Source organism: Vanessa atalanta, chromosome 17 (genome assembly GCF_905147765.1).
Source record: "Vanessa atalanta chromosome 17, ilVanAtal1.2, whole genome shotgun sequence".
NCBI classification, from domain to species: domain Eukaryota; kingdom Metazoa; phylum Arthropoda; class Insecta; order Lepidoptera; family Nymphalidae; genus Vanessa; species Vanessa atalanta.
Window position 1 is genome coordinate 7,002,320 of NC_061887.1, and position 16,770 is coordinate 7,019,089.

Genomic DNA, 16,770 nt, shown 5'->3' on the forward strand with positions numbered 1-16,770 from the left:
AAATTAGGAAATTATATTTCTTAGATTATCACACACATTTTTGATTCTATTCTTGTGATCGTTTAGAATATTTTCCTTAGCCTGAGAGAGCTGTAACACATTATTTTCTATATTTGACAAGAGATTCTCGATATTCATATCTAACTTGGCCTTTTTACTGGCTGGCTCGCTTTCTTCAAACAATGAATCGATGTCAATATCAAAATTACTGCTCGTTTTATTGGCTTCCAATTTTAAATCAACATTGTAATCATTAATACATTTATGTTCGAATATATTTTCTGATACATTTTCCAGTCGATCCTTTCTGTCTATAATATTCTGAAACTTAGTTTTATATTCCACAAAGCGATGCCTCAAATCTGTTAATGATGGATGTTTATTTAAAATAGGTGTAAATAAATTGTTTATTTCATCGTGTGATGTGATCATACTGAACAAACAGTTCTGAACATCGTTGTCCTTCGTTATAGACTGTAACGTGTTTATCAAAAGATCCATCGCCGAATCATCTTCGTCTTCACATTGACAGAGTAACTTGCAAAACGTTTTCAACATAAGTATTATGAGGTCAGAATTTCCCTTGTGCATTATGTTTGACATCACACGTATTATCTGAAACCAAAGAAACATTTTACAACCTAAGCCAATCACAGCAGTAAACAAAAATAAACTTTAACATTGAATTGACATCAACACTTCATTGGTCGAGATGTAAAATAATCTACGATTTTCATTATGAATTCGTGAGAGAACGGTGTTTTGAACGTGGAGGTAGTTATTATCGGAATTTTGAAAGTCAAATTAAAATTGGATGTAGTAAAGTGAAAAAAAAAAATTATTCCATTAAAAATAAAAATATATTTAATCATGAACTTTATGATGTGCATAAATATAGCAGATTTTTTAAAGGTTTTTTATCTGTTGTTGTTTATTCTTCCCGCTCTTGGAATATAGTATAGCTAATATAAGTTAGGCGATCTATTATACCTGGATACATAGTTCTATGCCAAATCGTTCACAGTGCTAACAACTACTTTTACATATTTTAATACGAACTCAAATAAGTATTAATATAATGATAAGACAACATTATGATTGTATATTACATTTGCAACCAATAACTTTCAATATTCTATAAATATTTATATCAAAATTTAAATGTCAACTGCAATAAATAATCAACAAACATTAATTTTGATAATAAATTACTCTGACAATTATGAATATGAAAAGTGACTGTATGAAATGTAGATTTAAATTCAACTAATAATAATACTAAATACATGTTTATATTTTTATAAATAAATATTTATTATGCTAACCATACCCAGCTGGAACCTATTATTTACACCTGTCACGTCATAGCGAAAAATAATAACTAATTTTATTTAGATACATTTTTGACGGTGACTATAAAAACTCTTACTTTTATTAGACTTGTGTTGTTCTCAAAATTTTGCACATAACTTTCGGTTAAGTTAGTTAAATATTCCATGTACTGGACCACACTGGGGTGATTTTGAAGAACAATGCTACTACAATCGGGACAAGCTCGCCACCAGCTCATGACAATCAAATCCTCCAATTTCAAACAACATTCCACAAATGAACAAGTGGCCGCTAGTTTCATATATTTAATCTGAAAAAAAATATATATGAGAAATATGCACCAAGTGCCCCGAATAATTTTTGCCACACAATTACCTACCAAATTGTCTGTTTCATAAGATGCATTATTATTCGACAATTCATCATAAACTTTTATCAATTTTTCGATCACTAATCTCTCCGCATGTATTTCGAGATTCTCAGGTAAATTTCTTATTTTTAATGCGAACCAAATACCAATATTCCTTTTATCTTTGATACTAAAGTGTTTATAAATTAACAGCTTTTCCGGATATTTTAGAGTTTGAAAAAGTAATTCTATTGTATAATTTAAATTAACTTGTTGCGGCGATGTGGCAAACGATCCATTCGACTCCAGTTTTTGATATATTTTTAGTAAATTTTGCAAAGTATTTATTTGTAATTGAGAACTATTCATCCTGAAAAAAAAAACAATAAGTCTGTAACAGTTTAAATATTTTCGTGGAAAAACGTCTTTATCCAATTCATTCATAATTACTTTTGAAAATTTCAGTAATCATTCAACAAAATATAATTAATTTATAAGAAATAAATGATAAAGATTGGTCGGGACAACTATAAATTAGTTTCTGCGCGCGACTTCGCCCACGTGTGAGGGGAGAGTCAGATGTTATCGGTGTCCTTTTCTTTAATCCTTTTGTATATTATTTTGTATATATAAAATGTCATGATGATCTATTCAGTAGTTAAAACGTAAAATATAACGATCAAATTAATAGTTTTATTTAAGGTACTTAGCTACACCTAGATGATATTATCCTGTCTATATATGTATATACGAGTATACCAATAGTCATGGCGATCGGTTGAACGGTATAAAAGTTAATGAGCTACAGCGCCATCTCACGACGAGGTTCAACAAACTTTGTGATCGGACTAGCACTGTTTTTTAATCTCAAACAAATATAGAAAAAATCAATTTTATATATAAGATTTACCTGCACAATGATATCCAGACATTTGAACAAAACACAGCAGTGTAATAATCAACATCCATAATCGCTTCATAGAATTTTTTTTCCAATTTAATGTATTCTTGTGGAGTCATGCACGCTGCTAAAGCTAGCGTGTGAATTAATAAATATTCATAAAGACCATAAGATTTGTTGCTTTCATTTATTATGGAATTGAATTTCAGACCCATGTTGAAACACACATGACCTGCACAAAAACATATATCATACACTTTCAAGTATTACTAAATTATTTGAAAGCACCAAGAACTGTGAAGAAACAGCATAGAGCTGTTTCTTTTAAAATTAATTATTATTTTCAAAATTTAATATCCATTTGCACTCAAAAGTTATTTTACAATTTTAGTAAGTTTAGCAATTGAGGCGAGGCAGTGTGGATTTTTTTTGTCATGAAATAGGCTTCCATCTCACCTGATGGAAAGTGTAGATGAAGACGAAGGTGGTACACGCCCATCCAATTGAAAAACAAAAAAAAAAACAAACATTATCAGTGACCCTGTTGTTAAGTCCACCCACAAGGGCCAGACTATGCAGTCAAGTAACAAGAGATTAAATACAACACTGACTTACAGTTTGGTAGAATAGAAAACACACACTCAATCAGTTTGTACTTTGTTCCGCTAACGTCATTGGTTTGCAATAAAGCCTTCATAATTGATATCCTAAACAAAATATAAGCTAAGATATTTTGATCCTTAATATCATTTGTATTTGTTGAGAGCACCAACTGAAACAGTTCAAATGAAATACATTATTATATTTCATCATTCTTTATGTATATTATATAAAAACAGTATATAAGGAAAACTATATTTTAGGTCATTTAATTGTAATAATACATATTTAAAATTTAATCTAGACGATGATAATTATAGCAATGTGTGCACACATTTACAGTCACGTATGTGTGATACACGCATAATAAACAAAATTACATAGCTACGAAATAAAAATCGCGCGTTCTTACCCCGTAGTACTTACTTTTATAAATTTTTCCTCATTCACGAGTTGATTGATCAAAGCATCTGTGGGAACTATTAGATTTGTATACATGAGTTTTGAAAATCCAGATGATTTATTTAATGTTAATTCATGGTAATTGCTATTACATCTGAAAAATTATCATATAAGATTATTATAATGAGATAAAATGTATGATAAATGTGATAATATCCTCTTGGATCATATGAAGATTGTAAATTCAAATCCGACCAACCTAGTTTTCCTATGCTAAATTTGATTTTATTATTGCATCTTGTGATTGATAGAACAAAACTTAAGAGTAAATCTACTATTATAGAATAAATCGAAGCTACAAGCAGCTCCTAGCAATTAATGGGACATTAACAAGCCCTTATTTGTAAAATTAAGAAAATGCAAAGAATTTTATAAGTATTCATTTATCATAATAAAAGTAAAAATTTCAAACTCACAGACTTATATGTTGAAGTAAATCCAGAATATGTTGATAATTAGCACAAATAGCACCTTTGAAAATTGAGGAAATCTTAAGCAAGATTTTTAGAGAAAAATTAGCAACTTTCAATGATCTCATAACAATTTTATCTTCTGTTACCTGAAATATTTGTAAGTCTATAAATTACTTACACAAGCAATCCTTAAAGTTAAAAGTTAATATTGATGGAATCCTTTATACTTTGTGGTGGGTATACTTTATGCAAGCCCACCTGGATAAGACAACAACAACATTACTTATTATTGTGTTCCAGTTTGAATGTTGATATTTCCTAGTGGTGACTAATTACTAACAGGTGGCACATTTGCCTGTCCTGTTACATAATATATACATATATATATAATACTAGTGACTATATAAGTGTGGTGGCTTTGCTATAGGGAAGTATGGAAGGTCAGGAGTTCATAGGAACCAGTCGAAACCGACATTCCACAGTATTAGGCTGAGAACCTACCCCTGAGGAAAGCCGTAGCCTATCCGATGCCATACAAGTCACCCATCAGCCCCCCAGAGGATCTCTGGGACCCTAATGTATGCTTCCAAAAGCCTCCTGAGCCAAGAAGTCACCCCGTGGTATCAAAGAGCCTCCTCTATAGTCTCAGAGGGAAGGGCAGGTAGTAAGTTATAACCATTTAAGATTAATTGACCTTGACAACATTTGATTTTTCTAATCTCTTTAATATTTAATAATTATCTATACTAAGCATATACAATGTTATATGTTTATTAAAGCTATGTTCATTACCTGCAGCGCAGTTTTAATATTATCCTCTACTGTGGAAGCCAGGAGTTTAGTACAATTATTGTAAATATTTTTGTCTAATAAGAAATTTGAATATTTTTCACAAATCATGACATATGCTTTCCATTGCTCAGCCATCGTTTTAACATCCAATGCTTGTACAACTTCACCAATCTTCAAATTAATATTCAGTGCTGAAAGGCAATAAAAATTAAATATAATGGAAAAATATCAAAAAGGTTTTTTGAAAATTTCAATTACCTATTTTATTTAAAACAAACCTTAGGCACTTCAATTTGTATGAATTGACTATTATCTTAATAAAAAATTAATATCTTTATACAAAAAAGTAAATTTAAAATATAGTTTTTTAGAACTTTATAGTAGAATTTAATAAGACGATATAAATAATAATGGTTACAAACTTTCAATAAGAATTTCCTGCTCATCCTGTTCAGATAAATCAAATAAAAAGTTCTTTCCCAAAGCCATTAAATATGTTAACTGTAGTTCATGGCAATTTCTAAATAAGTCTTTTAATTTTTTTTCCACATTGTGCAAATATCTACCATAGATACATTCACTGAAACATAATAATAAATATAAACTATATTCTTTTTTATTTATAATATCCTTCAGTTATTTTATTTATTGAGGCTGGTACAGTCTTTCAAAATATTTCAAAAAAACATTTGTGTGATTATTACATCACCAACTAAAAATGACCAAACTACAAGCTTGGGTGTAATTGTAATGTAACTTATCAGTTTAAATTTTATTATATATATTTAGACATTTAGACACACTAGACACCTTTGACTCCAAATGCAAGTTAGGGGGTGCTCATAGGTTTTAGGTATAAAAAACAGCAAACTGCCTTTGTCCTTTCTTGGGGTTTAAGCTTCATACCAAATTTCATCAAATTCAGTTCACTAATTTAGTGTGACAGACAAACAGAATTACTTTCACAATTTTCTATAGTCAAAGTCACATATGAGACAAACTCTTTTAATATAAAATAATAAAAAAAAAAGAAAATAACTTACCTATCCCTACAGTGTGAGAAGACTAAATAAATAATATTTCCTGTACAGGTTGGGAATGTTTTCATTGTACAGCATATCACCGCAGTAGTTTCAATAACATTCTTGATAAAATTCGACAATATTTGTAATGTACATGCACCATCGTCTATATAATTGATTACTTTATCAATTGGCACTGCTGACTCTTCTAGTAATGATAAAATTAGTTCAAGACCCTGAAACATATTTACATAAAAAGTAAGTATAAAAAAATATATGTATCACTAAATGTATCGATATTTAAAATCTTTGCTTCAAGTAATATACCTGAAATATTAAACTGCTGCAATCATTTAAAATTAAATTGAAGCGTTCCGAAAGTTTGTTTCTTTGACTGATATTCCCAAGCGTAGAATTCTTTATTTTGTTTAGAAGCAAGTCATACGATTCTGGATTAATCTATCTCTGATTTGAATGAAATTATTGTATACATAGGTTAATTATTAAACTAACACAAAATAAAATTTTATATAAAAAGGATACAGTAATATTCTGTATGTTGATACTGTTTTCAGAGAAGATATCAGAACTTTGGGAGTCATCCATTTTCAAACACCATTAACCATCGCTGCCCTTTGTTTTCTTCTAATTTAACTATTCTTTAAATTTATTTTGTTCAATATTATAAAAGATAGTCATAATAAGTAATAACGCTTCCAAATTATTTCGCGCCAATATTTTCATCATATTTTTAAATGGTGACGTTTAAATTTTAATGAGTGATGTCATTGTACATTGTAATTATTTTATTTATTACCACTGAATAAAGGCAAACGCTGTTACATTATACAGCCTATATCATTTGTGAAATTGTTTTGTAACTAACTTTATACACATAAAGATGTCAGCTACTTCTAATTTGTACTAATTATCATGCACCTGTTAAGTGATATTTAACCAATTATAAACTGATCTTATTAATTATTTTATATTGATGTATCTTGAGTGTGGATTACGGATAGTAAACAAACTGTTAATATGAAAAAAAAAATGCAATGAAATCAAATTAATAATTATTTAAAGAGTATTTTTTTTTAAATATTTAATTTGACTATTAAGTCACCACATTCTGTGTCATTATTATGGCTATTAAGTTAAACAGAACAGTACAATCTAATTTGAATAAAAAAATCGAAATTTGAATAAAATGAATAATTAAACCTGGCTTAATGAGCATCAGTCGACTGTTCTATCTATATAAGTATATATGAACGAAATACTAATTACTGACTCATCATGAAATCTCTAGAACGATCTGATATACTTTTATTGGGTGACCTATCCTATAATAAAACTATATAACAGTGACGTTTTAAACTGATTCTGTAAGCAATAAATATTATTTAGTATGCAAATGATACAACCATAGTTAACCAAAGTGCGTCAATAGTTAGGCATATAAAGCCTCAAAAAGCAAAAAAACCAATCCATACATTTTAAGACACTATTATGACAGCTTAGAAAATGATGTTAACTATGATGGCATAAACATGGACGATATAGCTACGTTTTTGGACATATCTATAGACTAATTTTGTAATTGGAAAGAAAGTATGCGCAAAATTGAATAAGCTTAGTCTAAATGTTTTGGAAAGAGCAGCAACTATTGTTTATCATGCTTGTGTATGAAATTCTGCCGATGCAATACCTGTCTTTGAAGCACAAAAAACCTGCATGAGACCCGCATTAAATATTTAGGAGAAATAAAAGCGATGAAAATTATTCAATTGTTTCCTCAAAAGAGAATCTTAACAGAAGGGAAACAATACAAATTAGGAATGCTGTGTCAATTAAAGAATTGTTTACAAGTAAAATATCTATTAAATGGCAATTAAAATCTATAATAATTTTCCAGACAAATTAAAAAAATATATTATTCAAACTATTAGAGAATAAAGTGAATGAATATTCTTTTAACTTTTAGTTTATTTGTTAAATGCATTGATACTTTATTTATTAAGTAATTGTTATTATCTATTTAACATATCAACATATTATTGTAGCATATGGATATGAAAGCGACTAAAAAACATTTCAACGCAAACAAATCATGCTTAACTAATATAATTTCATTCAGAACAATAAATATTATAAATAAATGTGATAGTGAAAAAAGCCACTATTTTCTTTTTGTAATAATATATATTTTTTTTAACTTTGGCGTATATATACCAATTACTATTACAAAAAGTAGATTTATTGCATATCCATGTGTTTACAAAAGTAATACTAATATTCGATTTTAGCCGTATGGTAATTTAATTTAATTAAAAAAAAAACAAGTGTCATTGTCAATGTCACAGTTATCACTAAACCCACGTGAGAGGCACGTTATTGTACCGGCGACAATGTTTTTATTTTTAAAAAGTATATACGCTAAAACCATATAGTAATTGTACTTGAAATTTAACGAAAATGTGTGATAAAATTGTGACGTCTCTTAAAAACATAGAATTAGAAGCTAAAACTTCTAATTTGAAAAAAACTTGTCAGCATGTTTTGGTTAGTCTTCCACTTTATTTAACTTTTGATATTTTATATCATCGTTTTGCATATCTTTATTATTTATTACTATTGATGGAATATATTTTTACATTGTTTAATTATGTTCTATTTAAAAAACAAGTAAATAGAGAACAAAGCGAGTAAACAAAGTCGTGATAAGACACCGTTTAAGTATTGTACCATGAAGCCACAATGCTATTTCATGGCTGGTTTTATTATATGTGTATCTCAGAATAATGTATCTGCGACATGTTGGTTAAAAGCAACAAATATATTAAATATGTATTCCACACTGATATTCTCAATTCTCTATCTATAAACACAGACAAAATATATATTTTTAGGAGTTGCTGAAAAATGATGAAACTGAAATCAATCTCGTGATAGATGAATTGTCAGAATTTATTTTGAACTTTGAAGATGCACACTTGTTCAAGAAATATCTCTCAAACATACTGCTAGCACTGGTGTCTAGCAAGATCCCTTTGAAGCCAGTATTTTCAAACAAAAACTATGATCATTGTACTGATCTAGAAAAAACACACCATTTGGAATTTTCAATAGCTTTGGCTTTGTTAAGTGATCACCCTGACATTCTACAGTAAGTTTAGATATAATTTATAAAATAAAATATAGTAAATATTTTAAATAAATTGCTTAGATATTGAGTATAAAATATTGTAAACACAAAGAGAGGCAAAAGTAAACCCAAAATTTTGAGTATGGATATACCGACAGTTTCAGATGACTATATATATTCAACTGAAATTCAATCTCAGAGAAGTATTTTAATACACAGATAGGTTACTTTTAAATTGTGATGTCTTGGAGCAAATTGTATTGATGACTAGCTTTTCTTATGATACACAGAAAACATCCATTCAAATGTAAATTGTTCCTATCGAATAAACCTGTGACCCACATTGGCTTTGCACAGGTGCAATTTATTAATGAATAAAATGATATGTAGTCATAATTAGTGCCGGTGATTATGTATATATGTGATTATATTAATAAAAAAATATTTCTTTCCATAAACTAAGACAAACTTTATAAATGAATAAGTATTTATTTTGTAAAGGTAGTTTTGAACAAAAGACATGAAGTTTGAAGTAACTATTGAGCACTTAGCTTGGCCTACATTACTTTTTTTCTCGTAAACAATATAGGAATACACATTTTTTTTATAAATACATTCTCTAGAAGGCAATCTGTTCTATTATGTAATGTGTAGAAATAACTTACAACTCCTTTTTATGGGTAAAACAACATTCAAATCACACTGAATTAAAAGAGGATTTTCCGAGAGATAGATTCTATTGATAAGTACTATACTTTTGTTCAAGTAGAAAATCTTAAATCCCTCAAAAAAAAACTTGTAAAATTGGCTAATATGGCATCCGACATAAACACCCTTTAATTCAATTGAGTATAAGTGCTTGTATCTGGTAATTGAATCTGTTTTAGATATGCCTTGAAATACTTTCAAATTAATGCAATACCACCATATGAAGTTTTTATTCATCATGAAGATTCCTACAATGTGGCACCAAAAAAACGAAGATTGCTGGATTACCGACAAAAGATAACAGACTATCAAATAGTATTATGCTGTTATACATTACTTAGTAAATTGCCGAATGAGTTATCAACACAATGGGACTGGACAAATTTTGTGGTAAACTTTAGCAATCATGAAAATACAGAAATACGATGGTAAGTTTGTACCAATAACATCCAACATTTGATAAGATACATATATCTATTTATAATTAATAATCTTTCTTATAGGATGGTTAAGGAATGTATGACTATACTAACAAATATGACAGAGGCGCAATCAAAAATGCTATCGAAAAATTTAAATATTAAAGAACAAAATGAAATAGAATATGTTCCTCGTGCAAAAGAAACATACATTATTGATGGGAATATAAATGAGTTAAATATGAATTCAAGCAATGTTGTTAATATTGATGGCATATTGTTACCAATATATGATAAGAGTAATATTCAGTCTGGTCATTTAGTACCCGTTAAGTCAACCGTAAATAATTTACGAAGCTTAGCTCTGGCTGTTGCATCAGGTACGTGAATACTCTCAATATTTAAGTTTACATTTTTCTACTATAACATTCTAAATTTAAAATATTGTTATTCAAATGGGGTCATAAGTATTTTTGAATTCTCATGTTACTGGGTTGAATTAAATGTAAAACTACCAATAGTTCAGAACTTAGATTCAACTGAGAAGAACCAGGAGAAACTCAGTAGTAACTTTTTTCTAGCATTTCATTTACAGAATATGTCAGTAAAGTAAAATATAATTTTTAATATAAATTTGTATTTTGTAATATGCCTTATTTATCAAAGTTTTTTAATAGTTTGACATAACGTACATTTCTTATGATATGAAAAAAAAAGAAAAGATTACCTAATTTCTTACAGGACATCTCTCCTTAAAAACTAAGGCAGTTTTATACATAAGCATTTTATAATATATCAAACTGGCATTAAAGATATGTAATGTAATCTATCACTCCATACATACAAAACCTATAGCATGTACAGAATCTGATAAAACTATTACTGTAATGTGTTTTTATTACTTTATGTTACCTTTTCCTTAGCCAAGTGTGATTAGTTGTGCGTAATTGATGCAATTTCTATTGTTCTTCAAATAGTCTAATAAGTGATGTATTCCAGTAATCTTATTGCATAATTTTAATATTGTAAGTTTTTTAAACCAATGAATTATTTTAATACATTTGTTTCATTAACTCCATTGCACTTTGGATCATGGAATTTCATGAGATTATCCATATTTAATATTTGCAGGGAAGGCTCTTTCTTTAATGGGTCCAGTGGGTTCCGGAAAAACCTCTCTCGTAGAACATTTAGCAGCTATCACGGGACGTAAAAGCGTAGCTTTTAAAAAAGTTCAGCTTGGTGATCAAACTGACTCACGAATGTTGCTGGGTTCCCATCAATGTACTGATGTTCCTGGTGAATTTATATGGGCACCGGGTGTCCTTACTGAGGTATGTTAACACATTATAACCATAAATAGTATTTTGCCAGATTGATGTGTCTGTATTCTTATGCAAAACAATACATGCTACTACCATTAATGTTCTCATGTCCGAATTTTCACCATAAGGCCAATTTCAAAGAGTAACAAATTATATAGCAGAAACTGGTGCACGGTTATCATCGCGCAAAAATATATACATTACATACGTACGTACACTGTTTATAGATTTTTAGTATGATGTACAGCAAGTGAACACACAGATGAGATACATAACGTATACGTGCTTTACAAGGCATGCGGGTTTAGTACTACTAACTTCTTATCCTCTACTATTGACTAGTTCTTAACATAATATCGTAATAAAAGACGATATTTGGATCTACAGCTGAGCTAGCCACCTAACAGGGGCATTAAACCCACATTGTAATAAATGTAAATCGTTGTTATTGTATAGGTAACATCCAAAACATTAGGCCCGTTTTTTTTCCTGAAACTAGATCATCCTCATTAAATTACGACAGAAAATCGCGATCTTAAAGAATGTAAAAATATTTTTTACGAAATAGTGGTTAGATTTTATGAGGGTATAATTCTTATATTTATTGCAGTTTTCTGTGATAGATTATATCCAAGTAGAATTAATTCTTGCAGGTCATTTATTAGTCAATAATTATATTAAGGAAATATTTTTTATTTATAGGCAGTTCAAAATGGTCATTGGCTCTTATTGGAAGATATTGATTGTGCAGCTTTAGACGTAGCTTCAACATTGAGTTCCCTTTTAGAAAGAAACACGCTTTGCGTACCAGGATATAGAGACGCATTACCAGTTACTCCAGGATTTCAATTATTTGTTACACAGAGGTATGAAATGAACTTATTTTGGGTGAGAAAATGTTTATTATAAATTTTATTTACTAGAAGGTATTTATTAATTTATGTTCCAAATTACAGAACTGTAGTGACTAATTATGGATTCCAGAAGAAACTGTCAAATTCAAGTACGTTATTGCAAAAGCACTTGACTCAAATAAATGTTGAACCTTTATCTCAGACAGAGTTGGCAGAAATTATACAAACCAAATATTCTAGTCTTTCGACAATCTGTTCAAGGATGATAGAAGTGTTCATGATGTTTTCTGTAGGCAACCATGACGCCTCTTTACAGTCAACGGAAACTAATGAAAAAAATAATTCTAATGTCGTTTTAATGAGAGGTTCGAGACTAATTTCAACAAGAGATCTTATGAAATGGTGTGCTAGATCTGTAGTCGGTTTTAATATTTCGAGTCCAGATTCCGCTCTTAAAGTACTTCAAGATGCCCTGGATATATTCACAAGTTCCATATCCTCACCAGAACATAGGTTAGAATTAGCAAAGAAGGTAGGCACGTGTTTGGGCATTGTCGAAACGAAGTCGGAATTTTATTGCAAACATTATAAACCAAATGTTTCATTACATCCAAATTCGTTGGAAGTAGGAAGATCTAAAGTTCCTAGAGTTGAGAAACGTTTGGACACGATAGATTTTGATAATAAAGAAGAAGTGTTTTCATTTACACGTCAATCAGCTTGCTTACTTGAAAAAATTGCATGTTGTGTCACAGCAAACGAGCCTGTTCTTCTTGTTGGAGAAACGGGTACTGGTAAAACATCGTCTATACAGTATTTGGCCAGACAAACTGGTCATAAACTTGTCGTTATAAATATGAATCAACAGTCAGATTCAGCTGATTTACTTGGAGGCTACAAACCAGTAGATCTCAAATATGTCGTACGACCAATAAAAACAGAATACATTGAAATGTTCAAAGGTTTTTATAATGTAGAAAAGAACAAAAAATTTATAAATCATATAGAATCATGTTACGATACGGAAAATTGGACCGCATTGTTGGCTTTGATGAAGCAAAGTCATAAGGCAGCTATAACTCGTTTGACGACAGAAAATAAATTAGAAAAGTTAAAGGAGTGGGCGGGTTTTGGGCATAAACTTTTAAAATTGGAACAACAAGTTAAATCCGCTTCTAGATTGACTTTTGCGTTTATTGAAGGATCTCTTGTTAAAGCAATGCAACATGGGTATTGGGTTTTGCTCGATGAAATTAATCTTGCATCGGCAGAAATATTAGAATGTCTTGCTGGATTACTAGAAGACAAAAACGAGAGTATAGAATTACTCGAAAAAGGCGACAAAGTACCCATTAAAAGACATCCCAATTTTACACTATTTGCGTGCATGAATCCAGCTACAGATGTTGGGAAAAAAGACCTACCAGTCGGTTTAAGAAACCGATTTACAGAGTTTTTCATTGACGAACTAACCGTCAGAAATGATTTAATGTTGCTCATAGGTGATTATTTATATCACATGAATTTAAGTGGAGCTGTTTTGGAAGCAATATATAATTTTTACGCCACAATAAAGAAAGAAGCAAAACTGAGCTTAGTAGATGGAGCAGGTACAGATATTAAATTATAGTTATTTTGTTATGTTTTAATCTATGTAGATTTTTTATCTATATCTATATTTTACAGGTAATGCACCACATTATTCTTTGAGAACGCTATGTAGGGCTCTTTCAGCCGCAGCTAAAGCAAAATGTGGCACCGTAGCTCGATCATTGTATGAAGCCTTCTGTCTCTCTTTTCTTACACAATTAGATAGATCATCTCATCCTAAAGTTGAGGCTATGATTGCTAAGTAAGTAGAACAGTTTAAATATAAATCAATGTACTAAATATTTCAATTCTAAATTTCGATACTTTATATTATTTTTATCTTTAATTAAAATTTATATTTCAGGGCAGTCATAGGAAAAAAGAATTTAAATTCGGTACTGAAGCAATTGATACCGGAACCAAAAGTTGAAGGCCAGAATTATTTACTCTTTGAAGGGCATTGGATTTCGCAGGGAAAGCTAGATATAAATATTCCCGATGGATACATATTAACTCCCACTGTACGGAAGAACCTTCGAGATATTGCACGTATTATATCTTTAGGCAGATTACCCATTTTACTTCAAGGTGATACTTCAGTTGGGAAAACATCTCTCATAACTTATATTGCCAAGGCGTCTGGAAACTATTGCGTGAGGATAAACAATCACGAACATACAGATTTACAAGAATACATAGGTTCATATGCAACAGATTCCAGCGGGAATTTAGTTTTTAAGGAAGGTGTTCTAGTTGAAGCTATGAGAAAGGGTTATTGGATAATTCTTGATGAATTGAATTTAGCACCAAGTGATGTGTTGGAAGCGCTTAACCGTGTCTTAGACGACAATCGTGAGCTTTTCATTCCCGAAACGCAGCAAGTCGTTAAAGCTGATCCAAACTTTATGCTTTTTGCAACCCAAAATCCTCCTGGATTGTACGGAGGTAGAAAAATGTTATCGAGAGCATTCAGAAATCGTTTCGTGGAACTTCACTTTGATGAAATACCCCGAAAAGAATTGGAAACCATTTTACATCAACGATGTCACATTCCTCCTACTTATAGTAAAAAGATGATCGAAGTAATGGCAGAATTACAAGTAAGAAGGCGAGGCTCAGCTGCAGTTCAAGGCAAGGATGGCTTTATTACGTTGAGAGATTTGTTCAGATGGGGTCAAAGATATAAACATGCTTCCAAAGAAGCATTAACAACGGAAAAGTTTTATGATTGGGACCAACACATTGCCGATGAAGGTTATTTAATTCTGGCTGGTAAAGTACGTCAGAAAGATGAACGAAATATAATCGAGGAAGTTATAGAGAAACATATTAAAAGAACAGTAAACCCCGATAATCTTTTCAGTCTACATTCGACTACGTCTCCTGTGTCAAAGTCTATTTTAGAAATGCTCCTTAATAATCAGCTTACAGAATTTTCACACATAGTTTGGACATTTAATATGAGAAGATTAGCAGTTTTAATAGCAAAAGCATTTATTCATAATGAACCAGTTCTACTAGTTGGGGAAACGGGATGCGGAAAAACTACAATTTGCCAAGTTTTAGCTGCTTTAAGTCAAAGACACTTACTTTCTGTTAATTGTCATATGCATACAGAAAGTTCGGATTTCTTGGGAGGGCTCCGCCCAGTGAGGCAATATAATAACGATGGCAGGTTATTTGAATGGGTAGATGGACCCTTGATAAAAGCTATGGAGAATGGCTATTTGTTTTTAGCTGATGAAATTTCTTTAGCCGACGACAGTGTGTTAGAGAGACTTAATTCCCTCCTTGAACCTGAACGACAACTGGTTCTGTCAGAACGGGGCATGGAAAACAGTTCAGATATTGTGGTTATATCAGCAGTTACAAATTTCCACTTTATTGGCACTATGAATCCAGGTGGTGATTTTGGTAAAAAAGAACTATCACCAGCTCTCCGTAATCGATTTACAGAAATATGGTGCGATCATGTAAGTTCAAAAGACGATTTACTAAAGGTGCTCGAAAAAAGTGTTGCTAAAGGAATTACTTTAGGAAATCAAGAAGATTGTACTTCCGGTATTGGCAGTTGCATTTTAGACTTCACGGATTGGTTAAAAAACTCAGAAGTTACCAACAAATTCCCATTTAGTATACGAGACTTGCTCTCGTGGGTTCAGTTTATTAATGTGACAGTTACAAAAACATTATTAGACGTTTCTGAGGCTTATGTCCATGGAGCTTGTATGACATTTTTAGATTGTTTCGGTACAACTCTCACAGGCCATATTGATTCTGAAACGTTAGTTCTTTTACGAAAAAACGCTATAGAATTCTTACTTAATCAAATTAAAACATTTGGAAATGAACATACAGATAAATTGAAAGAAGTATTAAGCAATAAGAAATTGGTGCTTAAAGCCGAAGCAAATGATTCTAAATTCGGCATCAAACCGTTTTTCATTGACTGTGGACCTCATCAAAATTTAGATGAAAAACAGACCTTTACATTTACTGCACCAACCACTGGATCAAATACTCTGCGTTTATTACGTGGCTTACAATTAAATAAAGCTATTCTCTTAGAAGGTAATCCAGGTGTTGGAAAAACTAGTTTAGTAACTGCTTTAGCTAAATCTTCTGGGCATAAAGTGGTCCGCATCAATTTAAGTGATCAAACGGTAAGTTTAGTTACAATCTTTTTTTTGTTATGCTGCCAAATAATGTACACTATAAACATTTTATTTTATATTTTTATTTGTTTATTAAGATAAAATGATAAAAAAGTTCGCACTTATTAATTTTGTACACTATTCTTACTAAAATCATACTGAAAATGGGATCAAAATCGAAAAACTAATAAAAGCAACTTGTTT

The 16,770-nt window shown here is 30.5% G+C and overlaps 2 protein-coding genes across 2 annotated transcripts in view; one reads left to right on the forward strand and one right to left on the reverse strand.

The window, feature by feature from the left end:
* Positions 1-3: 3 nt before the first annotated feature.
* LOC125070380 (uncharacterized protein C1orf112 homolog) lies at positions 4-6,619 on the reverse strand. The gene is made up of 12 exons (XM_047680225.1): positions 6,415-6,619; positions 6,199-6,330; positions 5,893-6,107; positions 5,272-5,429; positions 4,850-5,040; positions 4,061-4,203; positions 3,609-3,738; positions 3,198-3,354; positions 2,592-2,814; positions 1,712-2,051; positions 1,430-1,642; positions 4-615 (listed from the first exon to the last, which is right to left on the reverse strand). The coding sequence occupies exons 1-12, from the start codon at positions 6,475-6,477 to the stop codon at positions 4-6; spliced, it is 2,577 nt and encodes an 858-aa protein (XP_047536181.1). The 5' UTR covers positions 6,478-6,619.
* A 1,637-nt stretch (positions 6,620-8,256) lies between these two features.
* LOC125070675 (midasin) overlaps positions 8,257-16,770 on the forward strand; it is a 29,086-nt gene continuing 20,572 nt past the window's right edge. Inside the window, exons 1-9 of the mRNA XM_047680625.1 lie at positions 8,257-8,433; positions 8,781-9,037; positions 9,904-10,152; positions 10,228-10,523; positions 11,275-11,477; positions 12,171-12,334; positions 12,425-13,932; positions 14,009-14,174; positions 14,277-16,575. Of these exons, the coding sequence (XP_047536581.1) occupies positions 8,347-8,433; positions 8,781-9,037; positions 9,904-10,152; positions 10,228-10,523; positions 11,275-11,477; positions 12,171-12,334; positions 12,425-13,932; positions 14,009-14,174; positions 14,277-16,575 (5,229 nt within the window). The 5' untranslated portion in view covers positions 8,257-8,346. The remainder of the gene's footprint in view (positions 8,434-8,780; positions 9,038-9,903; positions 10,153-10,227; positions 10,524-11,274; positions 11,478-12,170; positions 12,335-12,424; positions 13,933-14,008; positions 14,175-14,276; positions 16,576-16,770) is intronic.

Excerpts from the sequence above, each read along its gene's own strand:
- LOC125070380 (XM_047680225.1), bottom strand. The coding sequence starts at position 6,477 with ATGGATGACTCCCAAAGTTCTGATATCTTCTCTGAAAACAGTATCAAC. Across the intron at positions 6,108-6,198 it reads GCAGCAGTTTAATATTTCAG|GGTCTTGAACTAATTTTATC; the intron begins GTATATTACTTG and ends AATATGTTTCAG. Across the intron at positions 3,739-4,060 it reads TTACTTCAACATATAAGTCT|ATGTAATAGCAATTACCATG; the intron begins GTGAGTTTGAAA and ends ATAATTTTTCAG.